At 34.9% G+C, this 24,019-nt stretch overlaps 1 protein-coding gene across 1 annotated transcript in view; it reads left to right on the top strand.

Annotated features, from left to right (window-relative positions):
- The first annotated feature begins 7,698 nt into the window (after positions 1–7,698).
- LOC128546055 (transient receptor potential cation channel subfamily A member 1 homolog) overlaps positions 7,699–24,019 on the top strand; it is a 79,194-nt gene continuing 62,873 nt past the window's right edge. The window contains exons 1-2 of the mRNA XM_045339847.2: positions 7,699–7,759; positions 8,341–8,516. Of these exons, the coding sequence (XP_045195782.2) occupies positions 7,751–7,759; positions 8,341–8,516 (185 nt within the window). The 5' untranslated portion in view covers positions 7,699–7,750. The remainder of the gene's footprint in view (positions 7,760–8,340; positions 8,517–24,019) is intronic.

The following is a 24,019-nucleotide window of genomic DNA, read 5'->3' as shown; positions in this document are numbered from 1 at the left end:
TAGGGGGGGGGTCTAGTGGAATAGGTGCCGGCCATTCAATCCCGGGGTCGTGGGGTCGAGCCCCACTGGTGTCGCGACCATGACATTTCATATCACACCAGTACTGGTTTTTACAGGACGCGGATTCGAGAGTGGTTCCAATAAGTTTGAAGCTTTCATCACAATCGAGCTAAAACAAATTAATATAAATAAACTCTGGAAAGCAGATCCCCCGGAAGCACCGAGAACAAGGCAATTAGTGAAAATTGCAGACTCGGTCTGATTGAGTCTGTTCATGGGCAGTAATGGAAAAAGCAATAATGCCCACGCCCCCTAGCACCGGCTTAAGCAGTATTCAATCTTCAAATCAAAATGAGTTGAAATCAAAACTAAGTATATAAAATATTGACTTAGTAGTTTACACATTTATGGATACAATTCTAGAAGCATAATTCTTAGAATCATAATTCTAGCTGGCCTCATTTTTAATTACCTCATTCTTTGTTAACCAATTTATCCTTAAATATTAGAGATACTTCTTAAAAGTTTTAATTGTTGTAGAACACATTGAGGACGAGTGCGGTAACTAATAACCATAACTGTATGTGACTCTGGTTTAACTGCTCCCCCACCCTTTTGAGATAATTGCTGAGGGGAGCATCCATCGGTGTTATCAATTGCCTTGTTACTAATAGTTTTCGTATACTATCTATCATTTTGTAGGGAACTTTATATTTTCATGGATTATCATGGATTTTAGCTCACCTGAGTAATCACACTGTTGTCCATTCGTCAACAGTCTGACTATTGATACTGTAGAGGTCACAATCTTAGCTACCATTTGACGAGTGCGTCACTTAAATTGACGACAAGCATTACGGGACATTTTTCTTTTAATCCCATTTTTTGGTACTTTATTTTTTTTTCAGGTAATAACAATCTAACTCATCTTCAGCTTCATATATTTTTAAAACACCTGGCACAGTTTGCAATTTGTCATGATTAGAAAGGTTCGTCTTGTATCTCAACGAGAAAAGATGCATAGTGTTTTCTTTTCCTTCAATATTTATTTCATTTTCAAAAAAATCCAAAGAACTTCGTATTAAATTGCCCTTTATAAGATCATTAATGGAATCTATAAGGTTTTCATAATTTTACCTATGCAGTGTCTCTAGATGAAGAGCAGATAGGAAGATTTCAGACAGAAGAAGACAGTATAACGGATCTGGAACCGCTGCTAGGTAAAAACACAGTTTATTGCAAGTTTTTTTTAAAGCTTCTAGCAGGCAGCTGTTAGTACTATTTATATGGTCCTTTCAAGAAGGCTATTTCTCTGCTTACACTATTTATATTATTCGCAAGCCTATACATTTTGCAAACAGAAAACCATACTAGGGTCATTTGATAAATAATGCTAATAAAAACTGTATAAATATCTTATTCAGTCTATAGATTTAATCTAAATCTTATACATTGCTTAGAAGGGTGTTCATGTAGGAAGTATATACACATTCCGTTCTAGTAGTCTAGACTTCTTGGCGTGACTCATACTCTAGGTCAGCGGTTGCAACAATCTCACATGCAGCAAAACACTGAAAGTAACTTGTTAATTGCTATGACAAATGGATACGATATTTGTCTGATATTAAAAGATATCAAACTACTCGCAAGTACTTTCTTTTTCGTTGCTTAGCAAACGCAGTCGTCATGTTGTAAATTTCTTTGAAAGTCTTCTTTCGATGAATCACATTTATCGCAGAGGTTTTTTCTATTCAATAACGTAGGTTCATTACAAAGTTTCACCTAAAAATAAATCGTTTTATGACTAATATATAGCAGAATATCACGTATTTTGTTCTCTTGAAAACTGTTTAATGACAGGCGTAATTTGTGTCATAAATAAGAAAGTTTATTTTTCATTTATAAAGGGGTATTTACATACAGGTCTGCGAGAGGAAGTCCGGTAACTTAGAATCATAATTCTAGCTGGCCTCATTTTTAATTACCTCATTCTTTGTTAACAAATTTATCCTTAAATATTAGAGATACTTCTTAAAAGTTTTAATTGATGTAGAACACATTGCGGACGAGTGCGGTAACTAATAACCATAACTATATGTGACTCTGTTTTAACTGCTCCCCATCCTTTTGAGATAATTGCTGAGTGGAGCATCCATCGGTGTTATCAATTGCCTTGTTACTAATAGTTTTCGTATACTATCTATCATTTTGTAGGGAACTTTATATTTTCATGGATTATCACGGATTTTAGCTCACCTGAGTTATCACCCTGTTGTCCATTCGTCAACAGTCAGACCATTAATACTGTAGAGGTCACGATCTTAGCTACCATTTGACGAGTGTGTCACTTAAATTGACGACAAGCATTACGGGACATTCTTCTTTTAATCCCATTTTTGGTACCTTTATTTTTTTTAAGGTAATAACAATCTAACTCATCTTCAGCTTCATATATTTTTAGAACACCCGGCACAGTTTGCAATTTGTCATGATTAGAAAGGTTCGTCTTGTATCTCAACGAGAAAAGATGCATAGTGTTTTCTTTTCCTTCAATATTTCTTTCATTTTAAAAAAAATCCAAAGACCTTCGTGTTAAATTTCCCTTTTTAAGATCATTAATGGAATCTATAAGGTTTTCATCATTTTACCTACGCAGAATCTCAAGATGAAGAACAGATAGAAAGATTTCAGACTGAAGGCAACAGAATAACGGATCTGGAACTGGTGGAAGGTAAAAACACAGTTTATTGCAAGTTTTTTAAAATTTTCTAGCAGGCAGCTGTTAGTTCTATTTATATGGTCCTTTCAAGAAGGCTATTTCTCTGCTTGCACTATTTATATTATTCGCAAGCCTATACATTTTGCAAACAGAAAACCATACTAGGGTCGTCATTTGATAAATAATGCTAATAAAAACTGTATAAATATCTTATTCAGTCTATAGATTTAATCTAAATCTTATACATTGCTTAGAAGGGTGTTCATGTAGGAAGTATATACACATTCCGTTCTAGTAGTCTAGACTTCTTGACGTGACTGATACTCTAGTTCAGCGGTTGCGACAATCTCACATGCAGCCAAACACTGAAATTACCTTGTTAATTGCTATGACAAATGGATACGATATCTGTCTGATATTGAAAGATATCAAACTACTCGCAAGTACTTTCTTTTTCGTTGCTAAGCAAACGCAGTCGTCATGTTGTAAATTTCTTTGAAAGTCTTCTTTCGATGAATCACATGTATCGCAGAGGTTTTTTCTATTCAATAACGTAGGTTCATTACAAAGTTTCACCTAAAAATAAATCGTTTTATGACTAATATATAGCAGAATATCACGTGTTTTGTTCTCTTGAAAACTGTTTAATGACAGGCGTAATTTGTGTCATAAATAAGAAAGTTTATTTTTCATTTATAAAGGTGTATTTACATACAGGTCTGCGAGAGGAAGTCCAGTAACTTAGACTCATAATTCTAGCTGGCCTCATTTTAATTACCTCATTCTTTGTTAACAAATTTATCCTTAAATATTAGAGATACTTTTAAAAGTTTTATTGATGTGAACACATTGCGGACGAGTGCGGTAACTAATAACCAAACTATATGTGACTCTGTTTTAACTGCTCCCCCTCCTTGAGATAATTGCTGAGGGGGCATCCATCGGTATTATCATTGCCTTGTTACTAATAGTTTCGTATATATCTATCATTTTGTAGGGAATTTATATTCATGGATTATCACGGATTTAGCTCACTAGTTATCATCCTGTTGTCCATTCGTCAACATCGACCATTAATACTGTAGAGGTCACGATCTTAGCTACCATTGACGAGTGTCACTTAAATTGACGACAAGCATTACGGACATTCTTCTTTTAATCCCATTTTTGGTACCTTTATTTTTTTAAGGTAATAACAATCAAACTCATCTTCAGCTTCATATATTTTTAGAACACGGCACAGTTTGCAATTTGCATGATTAGAAAGGTTCGTCTGTATATCAACGAGAAAAGATGCATAGTGTTTTCTTTTCCTTAATTTCTTTATTTTAAAAAAAAATCCAAAAATTCGGTTAAATTTCCCTTTTTAAGATCATTAATGCAATCTATAGGTTTTCATCATTTTCCTACGCGTGTCTCAAGGTGAAGAGCAGATAAAAGTTTTCAGACTGAAGGGACAGTATAACGGATCTGAAACATGTGAGGTAAAACACAGTTTATTGCAATTTTTTAAAGCTTCTAGCAGGCAGCTGTTAGTATATTTTTGGTCTTCAGAGCTTTTCTCTGTACACTATTTATATTATTCGCAAGCCTATACATTTGCAAACAGAAAACCATACTGGGTCATTGATAAATAATGCAATAAAAACTGTATAAATCTATTCTTCTATAGATTTATCTAATCTTATACATGCTTAGAAGGTGTTCATGTAGGAAGTATAATACACATTCCGTTCTAGTAGTCTAGACTTCTTGGCGTGACTCATACTCTAGGTCAGCGGTTGCGACAATCTCACATGCAGCAAAACACTGAAAGTAACTTGTTAATTGCTATGTCAAATGGATACGATATCTGTCTGATATTGAAAGATATCAAACTACTCGCAAGTACTTTCTGTTTCGTTGCTTAGCAAACGCAGTCGTCATGTTGTAAATTTCTTTGAAAGTCTTCTTTCGATGAATCACATTTATCGCAGAGGTTTTTTCTATTCAATAACGTAGGTTCATTACAAAGTTTCACCTAAAAATAAATCGTTTTATGACTAATATATAGCAGAATATCACGTATTTTGTTCTCTTGAAAACTGTTTAATGACAGGCGTAATTTGTGTCATAAATAAGAAAGTTTATTTTTCATTTATAAAGGGGTATTTACATACAGGTCTGCGAGAGGAAGTCCGGTAACTTAGAATCATAATTCTAGCTGGCATCATTTTTAATTACCTCATTCTTTGTTAACAAATTTATCCTTCAATATTAGAGATACTTCTTAAAAGTTTTAATTGATGTAGAACACATTGCGGACGAGTGCGGTAACTAATAACCATAACTATATGTGACTCTGTTTTAACTGCTCCCCCATCCTTTTGAGATAATTGCTGAGGGGAGCATCCATCGGTGTTATCAATTGCCTTGTTACTAATAGTTTTCGTATACTATCTATCATTTTGTAGGGAACTTTATATTTTCATGGATTATCACGGATTTTAGCTCACCTAAGTTATCACCCTGTTGTCCATTCGTCAACAGTCAGACCATTAATACTGTAGAGGTCACGATCTTAGCTACCATTTGACGAGTGTGTCACTTAAATTGACGACAAGCATTACGGGACATTCTTCTTTTAATCCCATTTTTGGTACCTTTATTTTTTTAAGGTAATAACAATCTAACTCATCTTCAGCTTCATATATTTTACAGAACACCTGGTACAGTTTGCAATTTGTCATGATTAGAAAGGTTCGTCTTGTATCTCAACGAGAAAAGATGCATAGTGTTTTCTTTTCCTTCAATATTTCTTTCATTTAAAAAAAAAATCCAAAGAACTTCGTGTTAAATTTCCCTTTTTAAGATCATTAATGCAATCTATAAGGTTTTCATCATTTTACCTACGCAGTGTCTCAAGGTGAAGAGCAGATAGAAAGATTTCAGACTGTAGGCGACAGTATAACGGATCTGGAACATGTGGAAGGTAAAAACACAGTTTATTGCAAGTTTTTTAAAAGCTTCTAACAGGCAGCTGTTAGTACTATTTATATGGTCCATTCAAAAAGGTTATTTCTCTGCTTACACTATTTATATTATTCGCAAGCCTCTACATTTTGCAAACAGCAAACCATACTAGGGACATTTGATAAATAATGCTAATAATAACTGTTTAAATATCTTATTGGTCCTTCTCTTGAGAAGGAATACTTAGGGCCGGTAAGTCGCACTTGACTGAGCAAGTGACCTCGAAATCTGTTGTCATTAGGAGCTGGCCAATCAAACTCCGTGACCTTAGAAATATTCTCTGACGTTAAACATATTATTTCCTAATTGAGGCGACTCTGACTGAACGCGTTCCACGGATAACATAGGATGATTGATTGATTCTTTTATTTCTTCCATTCTTGAAGAGCATAACATGTGTACAAACACATGTAAACAACAAAATAAATATTATCGTTTCTTTCGAATAAGCATGGTCCAATATGTGAAAACAAATCCCATTGTGACCCTCTAATTATATGTATAAAATTTACGCAACATGTTGAATTGGATTGACCGGGTCAAATGTGTATAGCCAGTGTATTCTTATTGCCGTATTTTCTCCACTGAAAGTGGTAACGTATTTACTTTGGTGTTGGATTTAACAATTTATGTTAGCATAAATACTAGTCGGACTAATCCGACGTATACAGTTTGTTTAATCATCCAGTACTGAACACAAGTCGGGATATCAGCCGCAACCAGGAATCGACCCGGGTCCGGTAATAGAACGCGGATTGCTGGCGCAGTCCAAACTGCTAACCGCTGCGCCACTGACTCCCTGATTAAACGGGAGGATACGGAATGTCAATATGGTAGAATAGTCTTGTCCTTGTGTCCGATTATGGGGTTCCGCACACTGATGACCAATATTTTAAACAGACATTGCAACCCAAAGTTTACAAGATGATCATTATATATTTATATAGATGTGCCCTAGACGGAACTTTTGCTATGCTTTAACTTGTTCAGTCTATAGATTTAATCTAAATTTTATACATCGCCTAGAAGGGTGTTCATGCAGGAAGTATATACACATTCCGTTCTAGTAGTCTAGACTTCTTGGCGTGACTCATACTCTAGGTCAGCGGTTGCGACAATCTCACATGCAGCAAAACACTGAAAGTAACTTGTTAATTACTATGACAAATGGATACGATATCATTCTGATATTAAAATATACCAAACTACTCGCAAGTACTTTCTTTTTCGTTGCTTAGCAAACGCAGTCGTCATGTTGTAAATTTCTTTGAAAGTCTTCTTTCGCTGAATCACATTTATCGCAGAGGTTTTTTCTATTCAATAATGTAGGTTCATTACAAAGTTTCACCTAAAAACAAATCGTTTTATGACTAATATATAGCAGAATATCACGTAATTTGTTCTCTTGAAAACTGTTTAATGACAGGCGTAGTTTGTGTCATAAATAAGAAAATTTATTTTTCATTTATAAAGGGGTATTACATATGTAACATAAAAAGCATTTCTTAGGACTTGGAATGTGACCTTATATTCATTTGTACTTCATAATGCGGTCTGTCTTAATAACGGATAAAAAGGAAAATAAAAAATAATAGGTTACCACAATATTATTTCGCTTCAACTGTTGCGCGTTAAGTATGCCTAATATAAAGTCATTTGAATTGGATAAATCAAAGAACAATTAATTGATACGATTTATCCGTACATCTAGTTCTGACTTAAAAGAATTTACAGCAATTGTTGCAGTATACGTTGGATTGCCCTCATATTAAAGAAATGTAAGAAAGAATTTGTTGAGGCATGGCTGACTCATGCTTTACCTATATTATTGAGTTCTTAATTGATTGTTGTTTTGTCTGCCTTTTGTGAGTACGTTATTTATCAATTAAAGTGATTTTATTTGGTGTTTGACAAACCACCTTTGAAATAATGGATATATTATGTTAATGAATTTTCATTGTAGAAGGTACACAGTACATAGAGAACGCCGATGAGATTAAAAAAAACAATCATCCACTCATGATTATGGTGAGAAAATCCTTCGAGTTACTGTTTTAACTGATAAATCGTTATTGTTTTAACTGATAATATCAATTCTTTGTTTTTAAAGCCCAAATGATTGTCTGAATGTATTATTTCAAGAAGTCTGGTTCTATCTTTATCAAAACTAGATGCCAATTTAGAGTAAACATATTATCCATGACCAGAATGTTAACCTCCAAATATTGACAAAATAAGTTATTATATTTAAAACTTAGTTAACAAGTTTTTGTTTCCACTTTACCTTATGTATAACTGTATGTAATTACAGGTGCGGCATATTTAAGTTCATTGATTCTATATTTATATATCCTTGATTGTTTCGTAACTCGTACACGTATATGCAAGGTGCTTGTTGTGTGCGTGTTGAACTTCCATTATACATTATTATTCAAACACTTAAAAGTGGTCAAAATTATATTTACGAATGTTTGTACTTGAATTTTACAGCTGATCTGAAAAAAAAAGTTTGTATTTTTCTATGATAATGTAAGAAGAAATGCTTATAATTTTTGTAAAATGCAAAATCTAAGTCGAATGTTAACATGCTGTTTTTATTATAATTGCAGGTAACAAAAAAACGAACAGAACTTCTTGACCATCCTCTAGTTTCTGCACTTCTGAAAAAGAAATGGACAAGCATCGGTCTTATTTTCTACCTCCTCAACATATTTCTGTATGTTCTCTACCTGGCGATGCTCACTGGTTTTGCACTTGATGTAAAAGCGCCCTACAAGTTCACCAAGTACGTATCTGCTTCGATTCCTTTTTTTCTCCAAATCAGCTTTTTGCATTAGCACTATGTGACAGCCAAATAAATTTCTGTATTGAACGATGCAATAAATTTGAACCTTTTGTTACCTATACAATAAAACCCGTTCACTGATAATGTATCCACATGATAATCAACACCAGCAAACGCGATACTTTTATAAGTTTCAAAGATTGAAACATGTCTGTATAATTGATTCAAAGTTCCTGATATGCTGAGAAAATTAAGTATAAAATGAACAGATGATTTAACATTTCCCTGTCAATACGGGATATATTTGGAAAAACATTCTATCGGCTCGTCTAGTATGTGTTTTCTAATGGCTGCTCAACCAAATTGTATTGCCATATTGTACAGAGCAATGTTAAAGTACCTAATGGTATCTATAAATAATGATTTTCTTATAACAAAAATGCTATTAAGATGTAGCGAAATCGTGATTTAGAAAAACTATAGAATGATAAGCTTTTCTTGATCTGCGGCAAATTAGTTTTAAATAAAATGTTATATTTTACAGTCCATGAAATAAACAAAGTTTAACTGTTTGTAAACATGGACGGGTCTAAACGGAAGGGGAAGAAGCATTTTATAGAAATATTTCGATGGCAAAATACATTACATATCGTAGCCCTAACCAGCCTATAAACCGGGCCAGTCTATTTCATAAGTACAACAACAAAGTTGACCCATTTAAACGATCACATTTTCGACTCAATAAAATATGCAATGAGTACTTTTTTAATGAGAACCAAAATGATAAATAACACGGCGCGTAAATTGGAAGAAATTGTAATTTGATATTGAGTTTTGGTGCATTAGGTTTTAAAGATCTTTACAAAGAAAAAGTGAAATCATGCTTATTGCTTTAGACTCCTTTGTAAAAAAAAACAATCGATATGTTTTTATTCAATTTAGCCGTAAAAACATTGATATCAGTACAGTTGCTTAATTAAGAGACTCGCCTACAAATTTTAGACGAAAAATAATTTCTCTAAAAAAATATATAAAAAAAATGTGACTAATTGAACAAACGTATTGACATAAGATTTTGCCAAGATATTCTCATTAATATCCAAAATATATAGTCGTCACTTTCGGTGTATGTGTATGCGTGCGTCCGTCCGTCCGTGCGTGTCCGGACCATTACTTTGACATGCTTGGACCAATCTTGTTTATATTTGGCATGAATGTTAACCTCAATGACAATGACACTGCGAAAAAAGGGTTAATATACGGGAGTATACGGTCCCATTTATTTCGAAAATACGGGAGTATACGGGATGTATATTACAAATATACGGACCTAATATACGATCCCGTATTCGGAACATCTAGTATACGGGAAGTTCGTATATTTGTCATGCATATACGGGATCCCGTATACGCCGAATATACATATATGTATATTTCCCGTATTATATGAATTATACGAAAAAATCCATAGAAATGGTGTTTATTCGTGTCCTGCTTTAACATCGGTTTTCTTGTATTTGAAGGGTCTTGAGACTTTTTTTCCGTATACTCTCCGTATTTTAGAATATATGGATCACATATACGAGCCTGTATGTTCCGGATATACGTAGTATACGGATCCCGTATTTTTATCATATACGGACTGTGATTGCATCTAATATACAGGGCATATACGGACCTGTATTTCCTAATATACGGGCTTCGGATTTATTCCGTATACGCATGATATACTTAATATACGGACCCCGTACTTTTGTAATATACGGGGAATATACGAAACTGTATTTTTTGATATACGGGCTACGGACTAGTCCCGTATATGCATGGTATACGCAATATACGGACCCCGTACTTGTGTCATATACGGAATGTATTTGCATCTAATATACGGGGATATACGGACTTGTAGTTTTTGATATACTGGCCAGGTTTTTCCCGTTTATGCAAGATATACGTAGACTAAACTTGTTTTTCGTATTCGGGAAATTCACGGACCAGTATTTCTAAAAGATACGTTTACCAGACTTTTCCCGTATATGCATTATGTGTAGTATACGGATTCCGTATTTTTCTTTTATGTAAACATATTTTGTATATGGGCACACACTGAAAGATGACATAAAATGATGGTTAAACATACCTACAGCAGAATACGGTATGTTAGAAAAAAGCAAGACAAAGACAGGGCATGAAAAATGTCATAATATTATTAATTGGAGACATGTCAGATTAAATTAACATTTTATTCAAATTGAATGCTTTTTAAAACAGTTTTTCATACGATTATGAATTATTTTCATTCCTTATCCAAATGAAATAAGCAGAAAATGTGAGTAATCAATAACATCAAGCGTTTCTTATATTAATTACAAATTGAAAAACTAGCAATTTGCACATTTAATTCTGCGCCGTTGACTCAACAAATCAGTTGAGTATCGCTTTTTTATTACTGTTTGTACATGTTTTCGTTATTCCTATGAATGTTGATTACTGCCATAGGCTTTTCGATTTGCCGTCTGCTAAGAAGAGCAGTACACCCCTTCTAATTAATGTCCGAAGACGAATTCAAAACGAGCGCTTTGTGTTACAACTCGATATGTAAGCAGGCTACAAATGATGCATCCCATGGAAATATTCAGTTTCCTGATCTCAATAAGTATAAGTTTTTATCTGTTGTTACTAATGTCACTGGGAACGAATGGCTTAAACCCCATGTTCCTATCCCCAAGGTCAGGGTCACAGTTGGAGGTCAAACGTCAAATTTAAGTAAAGCACCATAACTTTTACATGCATGGACCAAATTTTATAATATTTGACATGAATGTTTACCTTAATGTGAAGGAGTGTCAAGCGCAAACCGCATGTTCCTATCTCAAAGGTCAAGGTCACACATAGAGGTCAAAGGTCAATTGAAGCTTGTCCAAAGCATTTCTTCTTTATGCATGGTTGGTTTTGATGTAACTTGGAATGTTCACCTTTATGAGACGGAGTGTCATGCGCAAAAGATAGGTCCCTAGGTCAAAGGTCATGGTCACTGTCAGATACAAGAATGACATTATCCGGAGTATGTCTTCTTCATGCATTAGGGGATTTTGATGTTACTATGCCCATACTAGTATGTTCAAAACTATGAAGCAGTCTTGTTTTTAGAATTACTTCCCTTTGTTGTTACTTTAAATAGCTTTTATTGTAACTTTTTTTATAACCGACCGTGGGGAAAAGTTGAGACCACTTTTCAGTGGTAAACATGCATGTTGCATCCAAGTTTTCGGTGTATTTTGACCTACCTGGTAAGCAGTTTGATGTGAACTTGTGTTATTAAGATGTTTTTCATAATTGGTAAAAAAATCCATATGCAAATACAGATGCTATACTAGTGTAAATCAGTTCTGACACCACCAAATACTATAATCGATGTTACTTTTTAGACAGCTGGCGGGCTCGACATTCTGGCCGTGGGCATGCATAATGTATTTCTAGTTATCAATATCTAACATTTATTTTCTTCGACTTTATCATTTTAAGTGTCATATATACATTTTTGCCAAACTTTGGGGAAATGAAAATGTTCAAAACAAATTGTCCAAACTGTAGGCGATTTGATTTAATCAATTCAGCGCTATTGAGCGATTGGAGCAAATTTATGTGCAAAAATAATCCTTAATGCATGTGAAACTAACCTTGATACATACGAGGGGCGTTCAATATGTAATGTTACTCCGTATGTAGTTCCGTAACCGCTTGTTATTTTTAGATGCGGTTTTCGGGACATTATAGAGCAATTTATTGGCAACACAATGCAATATAAATTATAAAAATTGGTAGATTCAAAATAAAAATATAATCATTTGAGTGAAGTGTACTCGGGTATACTGGACAATTTTATGTCCAAAATATTGTGATTGTAATATGCAATTCCTTGATTCTACTATTCAACAACCAGAACTATAGTTCAATTTTCAGTTTAATTAAATAAAACAAATCATGATCTTCACAAAAACATATGAAAACTAAAATAAAAAAGTTTATAACAGTTTTAAATTGAGTGTGTATATTTTTACTCGAAAAATGATAAGGTGAGTACAATAGGCCTCTGCAATTTTGTCAGGCAAGATAATCATCGTTTAAAAAATTCTTGTATTTAAGGTTGATACTAGTATCTTAATTCTCGATTGCGAAATTAGTTCTTACAACTTTGATTAATCGCTCTCAACACCCATTCCAGATGGAATCAACCTCAAGTTTAGAATTTTTAGTTGTGTTGTAAAATTGAAAATGCAATAAATAGTTTAAAACAAACGCAAACGCATCACAAATTGCTGTGCCTCGTAGAAAAATGATAGAATTTTGTGATTTTACAAGTTATTCTATTTTTCTGAGACTCTGGATGCCCAGGACAAACCTAAATTATAAAAATGGTCTAGTATACCTGAGTACACCTCACTAAAATGATTATAGCTTTACTTTGAACCTGCGGATTTTTATTATTTATATAGCATTGTGGTCCCAATAAATTGCTCTATAATGTGCCGAAAACCGCATCTAAAAATAACCAGCGGTTACGGAACTACATACGGAGTAACATTACATATTGAACGCCCCTCGTATACTTTTATTTGTTTACGCCTATGCAAGTATTGCGCGAATGCAAATTCTACAACCTACTCAATATTTCGTAATGTGAACAGGAATTATATACACCAAAAACTGCTAAAACATACATATAAATTCTGTGTATTATGTGCATACACCAAGTACGAGACTCTAGCAAACACTTAATGATGGCATATTATGCAAAATGTGCCGCGGATAATGCCAGTAAATAATTGAATTTATACAGCCGCTCAGGGATTATTCAAAATCAGCGCTATGTCGCGATCGAAACCTGGCGCGAACAATTTATTGAGCTGCATTCATCTTGCAATCCCGATTTATATTTTACAGCTTTTATCGCGACCAGGTTCAATAAAGTCGATTGCGATATGGCGCGAGGACCGATCCAGATAATTAAATGTTTCACTTTGTTAGACTTTAACTGAATATTTACTGGGGGTTACACCGCGTGTGTTAGAAATTCACCTAGCGGGGATTACTTTTATTTACATTTTCTCGTGTTATTTTTGGAACATTGTAGGGTAAGAGTGAGGTTGGGTGCGCACCATAAAAAGGTTTAAGCCCCCAGGTGGTGTTTTTGCCACTGACCGTTTCAAGACGGTGCCCCACTGTGTTCATTTATTAGTTCGTTCGTTTCGTCCTCATGTGTTTGCTTTGTATATGCGTGCGTGCGTGCGTGCGTGTGTTGGTAGTATGCACGTCTGCGTGGTGTGGGTTTCGTTTTGGAGAGGCTGCGTTTTTGGAACATAGAATTCCCTGCTTGCTTTTTCTTCTTGTTTGTTTTTAAGAGAAAACAATAAACAAAAATTAATGGTTATTCATTGAAATCCTTTCTGATATTTTATTGATCCAGTCAGGTGACACTATAGTCGAGAAAAAATATATAGTATAAATATTTCTTAATAATAGATACACATGAAATGTGACACGTTCAACAAGGTCAAAATCGGTCTGTTTAAGTTTCTCCACCTTCAATTCATTAACTTACATTTCTGATGGATTGTGCGAATGAATCTAACATTAACCCTATAAAGGAAATAATACATGCACGTGTATACATCAATTGTTGACTGAATTTAAACATTAAACCGCGACGCAAAATAGATAACACTACATGTACATGAAATTGAATCTGAATCTGTGGTTGAAATAGGAATACCATTTAATTTTATTGATACGATAAATACTTATTTAAACTAATTTTAAGTTAAATCATATCGCGTGTAAACTGAAACAAAATTGGCGCAAGAAAATGTGTACTGGGTTTCGCAGTAATTGCAAGAGATTCACCGTGATCCATGCTATAAACTGCGACCCGCAGAGATTCTTTCTCGCCCTTTGTCACGGGCATTTTCCTGATAATTGACTGTGTTCTAGATTTTTCGGTTTCTTCAGTAGTATTTAAATCGCAATTTTCCTCTCAATGCAAATATGTATGAACGTGGTATTGCGAAGGGCTGTAAAAAGCACAAAGAAGAAGTGAGTAGAAGATATCTTCAAAACTCACATGCAAAATATATGTATTGGAAATCAAAACTGTATATATAATATATATATATTACAGTCCGAGATTAATAAGCTTTTTAAATAATTATAAAATATAATACTCTTATTAAAGTAAACAACATAGAAAAAGTTACCCGGTGTTAGTAAATTGAATTAGTCAATGACATCAGTCGCCTTTCGTAGAATCTTGAACTATTTCCTGCGCCCCTGTCATTTGTAGAACAAATATTGTGTAGAAACATAGGTCGCCTCTTTTTCAATATGTGAACTATCTAACGACTAAAGAAAATAAACGTTCCTCAACAACAAACTCTAAAATTCATGCATTCGTAACTATTTAACGGTATTACACGCAGACTTTTGGATATTATATATAGTCTGTTTCAAAGCTTCATCCAGTTAATATTGTTGCGCCATAGGGGAAAGTGTAACAGCTTTATTTTAAAAACATATGCTACACCTGCTTACACGGGATACGTAATGATTAAAAAAATGACTAACAAAAATTACCAGACAATGAAAGCAGAAAACGTATACATGACACTGAATTCAACTTTAAGCTAGATAGTTGTTACAATCGCTATGAAATAGCGTACTGACTGCTTTTGCCGTTACATAATTGTTCGTATGCATGTACAAACGATATCTAGACATTAACTCTTTGAATAAACGACACCTGTGGATATTTTTCAAAAGATAATAGGTAAAACCTATTCTCGGAAGCAATGAGCACCAAAAACTAACTTACATAAGACTTAATTTTAGACTTTCATCCAATGGCAGTTATTTTATAGCTTTTAAGGGATTCACTTCCCTGTGAGATTACTACACAACTCTAAATGTCTATAATTTCATATATAGACAAAACTTCCATAAACAAACTATACCACCTGATTGTAACCATCTTTTTTTTTACAGTCAAAGTGTGTAAAGTCAAGGCAATATAGTATTGTCCGTATTTGTTGACCTGGCTCTCATTTATATTCGACAGTAGTTTTGTTTGTTTAAGCATTATTTGTACCCTGAAGATATCTATAACACTAAAATGACTTATATATTTTTAACAGAAGACACTGCGGCGTAAAGTTCTTTGACTTCCCCACATTTTAGCATGTGTTCGAATTCACTTCGGACCATCCTATTTCTAAATTCAAGGTAATTAAACTATATCGATATTGCCTTCCAGACATTGTTTTATGTAACACTTAATGCTTTTACCTAATTCTGTTGTGGTATTTATTTTATGATTTCTATTTTTCTACTGATGCTATTTACTTAAGTTGTCCGTTGAATGAACAAACACTTCACCCGTCTTTGATATTCCTGAAAATACTTGGAAATGCTAATGATATCTAATTTGTCTTACGTTCTGGAATATTTCAAAGATTAATGAGGTTTACTTACATATACAAAGTAAATACATGGAACATTATACGACGATATGTATGGCAAATGTCCTGTCTATTGAAAAGCAAATACAATTTGATGAAAAATGGCCAAACATAAAAATCGAATCCACAACCCTGATTTTAGCAGCTGATTGTTTTTTTTTCTGGTTTTTTTTCTGGGTTTTTTGTGTTGTTGTTGTTTTGTTTTGCGTGTGTGTGTGTGTGTGTGTGTTTTATTTTTATTTTTATTTTGTGGGGGAGGGGGGTCGCATTAATATCTGCACATTCGACATAGTAAAGTAATATATGTTTTGCATTTGATTTTCAACAGTTTTATCGCTTTCAGGTTTGGGCACCGAAAATTAATTAAACAGCAATATATGGAACATTTGAGTGCCTGGTCAGTCCTTACGGACAATGCTGTAGTAATTTCCGTGCAAACGCGTGGACGTGTTCATTTCATTATAATAGATATAACAAAAAATCAGATTACTTATCCACTGTAAATATCATTTATATTTATATCTTTTTTATATTTTAGTTGTCTGTTATCTATATGGTAAAATATCTAGTCGGGTAAAATGAAGATACCATTATTATTTCATATAATGCGTTTTACAAAAACTCGGTTCCTTATAAATATTGTTTTCAGATCCATTTATTTTTGTTTTCTTATCCGTTGTCCTTACTGTTTCCATTTTTATAGCTTGTATTTACAGTGTCTTTATACAGTGATAAATACTGCGAAGTGGTTCAGTCATCAACTGGAGATTATCGAATGTTTTAGCGCTTTCCACAACACTCTCCAGAAGTGCACCGACTGAGATGATTAGCCTCAGCCCTGCACCAGCTAGCTCTTTCACTGTTCTTCTCTTTTCCTATATTGCCAGTTTTAGGCCTCTTCTGCCTTCTTTGTTACTGTGAATTTCAGGGTTCTTCTCTTGGCCCCGTTTATACCCAGGTTGCCAAGGGCCTGCAAATAATGACCGAGCTCGAATCCTCTGCACCCCACCTCCACATCATATTATCTTGCTTTCCATCTCTTCAGCCTACACTCATCCACATCAAGTGTCTGGTACTTGAACAGTTTCCTCTCATTTGTTTTGTTTTTTGTTTTTCCACAGAACAGTCAATTCCACAATCGTAACTCAAGTTGTTGTTTTAGACCACAAGATAATGTCCGGTCGCTGACGTGTAGATAAATCTCAGGTTGAAATTGCAGCTTCTCCTTTAGGTCCGCCTTCATTCCTCAGACATAGGCTGTGTCTATGAAGCCTGTCACTTCGGTTTTGCTTTGGTTAAATTGGGTGCCACGCTACTAACAAAACAGAACGACTTCTGCTTCTGGCTGCTTCCCCGATTCATTCTGCGGTGAATGTCTATTGTAGCTGTAAGCTCTGACAGGGCCCGATCATGCCGCTAGGTGTATCTGCCCTCTGTCAGCGCTGTGTTGCATGCCGACAGCACGTGCTGTAGGTTTGCAGGTTTCCCACAAAGTTTGCAGTTAGGGTCTACTCGTACCCCACATATCTTCAAATTTGTGGGAGACGGGAGAACGTCATAAACTGCTCTCATCAGGAAGCTCAAGCGCTAGTGGCCGACTTTCCAGATTTCCCTCCAACTCAGTTTCCTGTGCATAGCTTCTTTCCAACGCATCCAAGCACCTTGCTGCTTTATGGCCACAGGTTTTGCTTGCCTTGCTGCCTCCTCTTCCAATCTGAGTTCCTTCTGTACAAGATCTCTTCTTTTTCTACTGCTTGCCTTATCCAAATTTGTTATTTTCAGATTTCCAAGACCTAACCTGCCCATTGCCACTTTGCCAAAAACATCTTTATGGCAGAGCCTAGATTCTGCATCTTCAGCTGATGTTTAGGCCTTCCACTTCCTGCCTGTTCTTACAGTGATTTCTGCCTTGCTGACTTTCTCATCTAAGCTGTCTCTGGGAGTTATAACTTATCTGGCCTTTGTGACCTTGAACTCTTCTGTGACAATTGTCAGGGGCCCTTCATTCGGGCCCACTCAACTAGTCCACCAAGACCTTCCAGCATCCACCTCCCTTCTGGAACTTACTGTCATTGTCATGTCTGTCATTTATAAACGCTCTTGTTGGCGGCTGTCTTACACCTGTTGACAGGACAGGACCACGGCTCATCTTCTCGGCTGATTTAACCAGTAGGTTAATGGCTGTCGAAAGAAGAACAGATAATATTGTGCATCCTGTCACAGTATCGAGTTCCATTCTTTGCCAGCTCTTGGTGTAGTCATCCGCAGTGAAACGCATTTTGAAATTGTCGACATTGTGCTTCAACATCTTCCTGAACGCTTCAGGGTGAGGTCCACAAGATAATTTGGTATGCTGCCATTGACATTTGCTAAATCTAACCATATCATTGTCAGATCTCATTTGGTGTCCTTTGCTTCCTGAATGATCTTTATTAGTCTTTATTAACGCATTTTCATTATTAATTTACTATGTATATGTTCAATTATATGCATTTTAGTAATATCTTATTTGACTGGATACTAAACATTTCTCACCTGCCAGAATAGTTTCGGACACATTGTCGTTGTGCCATAGCAAAACTGATAAACATTTAAACGAGTTTGAATATTTTTTTCAGTTTCGAACCCATACATGGTCCGAGCATGATCAGAATGCTTAACCGCTTAGCTGTTCATGCTAGAAAAACTGTCAGTCTTTGTGTCTTGAAAAAGCGACCTCTGGTGTCGAAATTGGTTCTGATGTTGAACATTTCATCTTTTGAATTTATGACTTGTTTGAAATGATAGAGAAGTTCGCTGGAATGGAAAAATTGTAAAAACAACTGGTAAAAAAACCCGAAACGCTATGAAATAATAAAAAAAGTCTGTTTTACATCTGATTTCGCTGACCAGGCCTTAATTGGAAATTAATGACGACCAATTTGTTTTGATTATTTTTTAATTTTTGAAATGAGAGCAACAGTAACTGTACAATACAATATGATGATTATTTATTTACCGAATCAGGGAACGTTTCTGGTAAATAGCGAAGTTAAGCAATCATAAATCGTTGTCAAGATACTAGTTGAATGACCCAGGTGCCGAATGATATGGGTCCAATCGCTAAGGTGACTATGTCTTAGACTAGCTGACAAACTATGTAGAATGTTATTTGTTAAACGTAGAACGGATGTATACAACTTTTCTCTGGCTACCTCGTCTAAATGATTCGTAAGTGACTTCAGTTATGAGCTAGATAATTTCAGGGATCAGGCAATTACCTAATGATAATCAGCTCAAACTCCTATAGGCTTGAGACAATGGTACGTCATTTAACATAGTTCTGCACGTTTGATAAACCTGAAGTGATGGCGTAATTTCATTTATCTTGAAAACGTAGAATAAATTCTGGATTTGAAATTCAGAATGAAAATCATGTTAAGAATTAATTGCAACCCGTAAATAAATCTATTTCAAGGTCAAAGTAAACAATCTTAAGTTTAAATATGTTAGTAAAACATCTAAAACTTTAAATAATTCGAAATGGTGTTTAAAGATTAGCTCGAAGTCTGCAGTTTACTTTAATTATGGTCAAATATTTCAAAAATAAGCACACGGGCCTATACATTTTATTTCACCACAATATAGATCATTTGTTTATTTATGACTGTGAGAAGGTTCATTCAAATCTACATTGTAGAAAAAAAAATATTCGCGATAATGTTATGTAAGTTGTGATTTCCCCATAGACTCCATTATGAAAAGTTGTGTGAAGTCCAAATTCTTCAATCAAACACACGACTCTACCTTTTTCATAAGTAGGGCTTAAACAAATTTTACATGGTAGAAATGATTTCGACTCGAACGTGCAGAACTACCTTAATTAAACGACGTTTAGCGCTAAAATATAATTTTGGACGCCGCAATTATGTATAAAATATTATTATTATTATTATTATTATTATTATTATTATTATTATTATTATTATTATTATACCAGATTTATATAGCGCCCTTTTCTTGATCAATTTCACGTTCAAAGGCGCTTTACATAATTCACATGCAGCCACACAGGGCGCATAATTCATCCTCTACTAGTGCAGACACAGAGCGATCTGACCAGAGGGGCAGAGTGAGACAAAGCCCCCACGACAGAGAGATCAGAAATCAGATACAGGCTTGTCCGGTTAACTTAGCCTAGCTCGTTGCGAATAGACAGTCTGGTTCTTTAACGTGCCCAGTGTATAGCACTGATACACACAAGGATTGCCTGGGTTCCTGACCAGTACACCTCTAGTTGGGTGGGAAACACTGAAAAGCGTTTCTGAAAATTCCGAAGTAGCTGCCGGGGATCGAACCCCCGGCCTCAGGATTGGAAGGACAGTGTACAAACCACTGAGCTAACATACCCATGTCACCCCCACCCCCACCCTCCAAAACAAGTAAGAAAACTGGTTGGAACATACTGTTTAAGTGATTAGTGCATTTGTCTTTAAATGCATCATTTGTACGCCCATTATTTATTTCAAATCGCGAAAATTGGTGATAAACCGTCAAATATTATCAGTGTAGCAGCTACTAAAGTTTGATTCTGACGTTTGAGATTTTAATTTATAGACTCGTCTGTCGGTTACCGAAATGATTAACTTATCCTTCTTTAGACAAAGTACAATATGTTGTATTGAAATAACGGACCCTTCCATCTTTAAACGTATAAACACATCGGTGACCTCGAAATCAAACTATAAATAGCTCCCTCCGCTGTGTTTTGATTTCACAGCTGTGTCGAACCGGAACGTGAACAGATGGCGGGAGTTACAGGGAGGTAATTATTAATGCCAAACTAAATGCAGAAAAGTTGACTAGACTGATGCATGCAATAGGTTTTTCGCGAATCAAAAATAGACTTGCCCGGGGAAAAGGCTAAGACTTGTCATAGTTTCTTTCAGTTATTGGTTGCCGACTTCTCAAAAACCACCTTCCATCAGCACTTCTCTACTTGTATTTATAACTGGTCATAGGAAAGTATTCTTATGTGTTCGGGATATGCTTTTTTCAATAACCTGCTCGTAAAATATGACTGTACAACCATCCGAAAAAGAGCTATCAAAAAGTAATGGAAATATTTAATTTTTAATGTAATGCTTTATCTGAATCTCTGTCACAAATATTCAAATGTATTTTTTGTTCTTTACAGTATGTCATTTTGTTTTCATCTAAGAAAATTATAATTTTTCTTTTAAAGGGGGGACGTGTGTCACAAACTGACATACGGGCCTCTATGTATCTGTAGTTTAACTACAGGTATTGTATCATCTTTTTGTAAATTTTTGAGTTATTGAAGTAAATGTCTGATTTTACGCATAAAATACCTCTCATGTTTTTCTGTATTTCATAACTTCAATTTCCATGTAAGTTTTATTAAATTTGGTTCAGTAATAAGAAAGTTGATATTTTATAAACTTCAGTAATTTGTTTTTATCCCCAAAAGCACTATAACGGGCCTTCAATTGTCCAATTCCAATCCGCGCCAAAGTAGTCAGATTTCTCGGCTTTATCGTGATTCCCGTGGAAATGCAAATAGTCTGAGTTCACGCATGTGTCGTGAGTCCCATGAAATTTACTATTTGGTGGGACATTACCCTACAAATAGTCTGGACTAGATATGCCTAGTGCACACCGTTTTCAGCATTAGACGAATGTACGTCACATTGATTTTTCTTGGTAGAAATTTTGCTCGATCGAGGTAAGAAATTTATTTGTTAGATTTCTGTCGAACTTTTGAATTACGATTTTTATTTAGTAAATTTTTGTTCATTCTACAGAATTTTTGTAACACATTTACTTTTCGGCATGAAATTTTGGCTAGTTTCGGTATGTTAGGATAATTTATTAAATTTTTCAGACTTCTGTAAATTATTTCGAAAGAGGAATCTAAAATGTTTCGTTATTATAAGTTGTAAGACTTGTACTGAAATTTGTGTAACATAATAATTGTAGAGTACTCTTTGTCAACATATGTCGTTGTAATTTATTGAACGGCGTTACTGCATTGCATTGTAATGTATAAATCTATGTGGCAAGTCTAGTACCGTGTATGTAATATGTTATTGTTATTTGAAATTATTGCCAGTATATCAGCATATACATACAGTGTTCGTTTTGTTGTATGGTAGTTGATACACTCATACCAGCTATAGTAAAAAGTTTGATTTGCATTGCATTTTGTTAATTTGTGGTTGTAAATAATAGCTGCAGTTTATCCTTTCCTTATCTATAATTTTTCATCACAAACTTTTAATATATTTTCCATACTTTAACTTTAGACTTGTAAGTATTAATTTTAAAAATAATGGAAGTAATAAGTGATGTATTTTAATAACGTGACGTATGAACTTAGTAGCACTCATACTTTGTATAAGTAGCACGTATTATTTATGGGAGACTACGGAAGTATGGTGTACCCAAAAGAGCAGTTTTATGCCCTGACTTGTGTTTTGCTATGGTGCTTACCATATGTTATATATATCAGCTTCTTCCAACAGACGACTTTTACCTGGTGATGATGTCACACCCCGGAAGTACAATGCCCACTGTTAACTTGTTTTACTCGCCTGGATGTGATTTTCCAAGCGCAGAGCTTTCGTTCCATGGTTGTGCCGTAACTCGCAAAGACCTCGATTTTGCAATCAACTGAAACAGCTCATGGATGCAAACACCTACCATCATAGGGAGCCAAAATGGAGTCAAAGTTTTCACGGTTTAGAGGGACTTTACTTTAAGATTTGTTGTTGTTGTTTTTTTTCGAAGTTAACGGAAACACCTGTGTCACGAAACTGTTAGTGTTAGGACTCTATACCTGTTAAAAAGAGATACTGGGCTAAGATTTCTTTTTGTTCATTCTTTCTTACAATAAGACTTTTTTCACTTTTCATTTATTCATTGTAAATAATCATTTTCTGTTAATAAATTTGTAAATATTGTAATGGGTGTTGATTTTTTCTGGTAGTTATTGTCCCCGGTACGTCCATCCTGTCACAATCTCGGTCACATTTTACGGGCGACCAATATCATACACTATATGCATCATCACATACATACCAATTGCATACATATACAATTGTTTTGTTTATAAAATGTGCAACTCTGTTACCAAATATCAAAACGTGTTTATATTCTCTATGTAGTGGCATTAGCATAAATACTGAATGAAGCAGAACTGGGTTAGAGGCTTACATAACACCAATCACATAGTTTAGGTTTCACAAAAATATATTTAACAAATCAGATAAAAATAAAATGAAATAATAGAAAAGGGTTAGCGGCTTCTACGCCACACACCACAATATATCAAAACTAGAGTTGTCTATGTCCTACTCCTAAACATCGTAATTTACAAAGTTTTTACAAGTCAAATGGTTTATCGCGGCCAGAAATTTGTACAAACCGGACAGAAGTTGCGAAATTGTCATTTGTGCAGGAAAGAAGCGTTTACCATAATGTCCAGTACTGGACAGGTATAGTGACCATGCACGGACACAGCCAATTTTCTCAGAGGGGGTCCGATCCCCTGCCCCCCCCCCCCCCCCCCCACCCCACCATGGAAATTTTGAAATTTAGCACTTCATTTTTTGCATTCTGGGACAGTTTAATGGACTAACCTGTTAAATTTGGGAAAATGATAAAATCAAGCTTTCTTGAAGGTAAAATTCTTAGTTTCTTTTAGATAAATAATATGAATTATGTCGGGGTCGTATGTAGCAGCAGCCGCATATACTCTACATGCAGTCCTTATGTTGCCTTTTTCGAAAAACACTTTCTTTCCTTCTTGTCTTCTTTCCTTTTTTAAAGATTTTCCAGAGGGGGTCCGGACCCCCCCCCCCCCCCCTCCCCTCTGGATCCGCGCATGGTGACATATCATGCTTTCTGTTTATGCAGGTAAACTTGTGTTTGGTTAAATTTCAACAGAGCACAATTGTCTGAACAGTGTACAAACTCATTACTGTTTTTTCA

The sequence above is a fragment of the Mercenaria mercenaria genome, chromosome 4 (genome assembly GCF_021730395.1).
Source record: "Mercenaria mercenaria strain notata chromosome 4, MADL_Memer_1, whole genome shotgun sequence".
Lineage (NCBI taxonomy): Eukaryota > Metazoa > Mollusca > Bivalvia > Venerida > Veneridae > Mercenaria > Mercenaria mercenaria.
The sequence above is the reverse complement of the archived record's forward strand: the minus strand, read 5'-3'. Positions and strand labels throughout refer to the sequence as shown.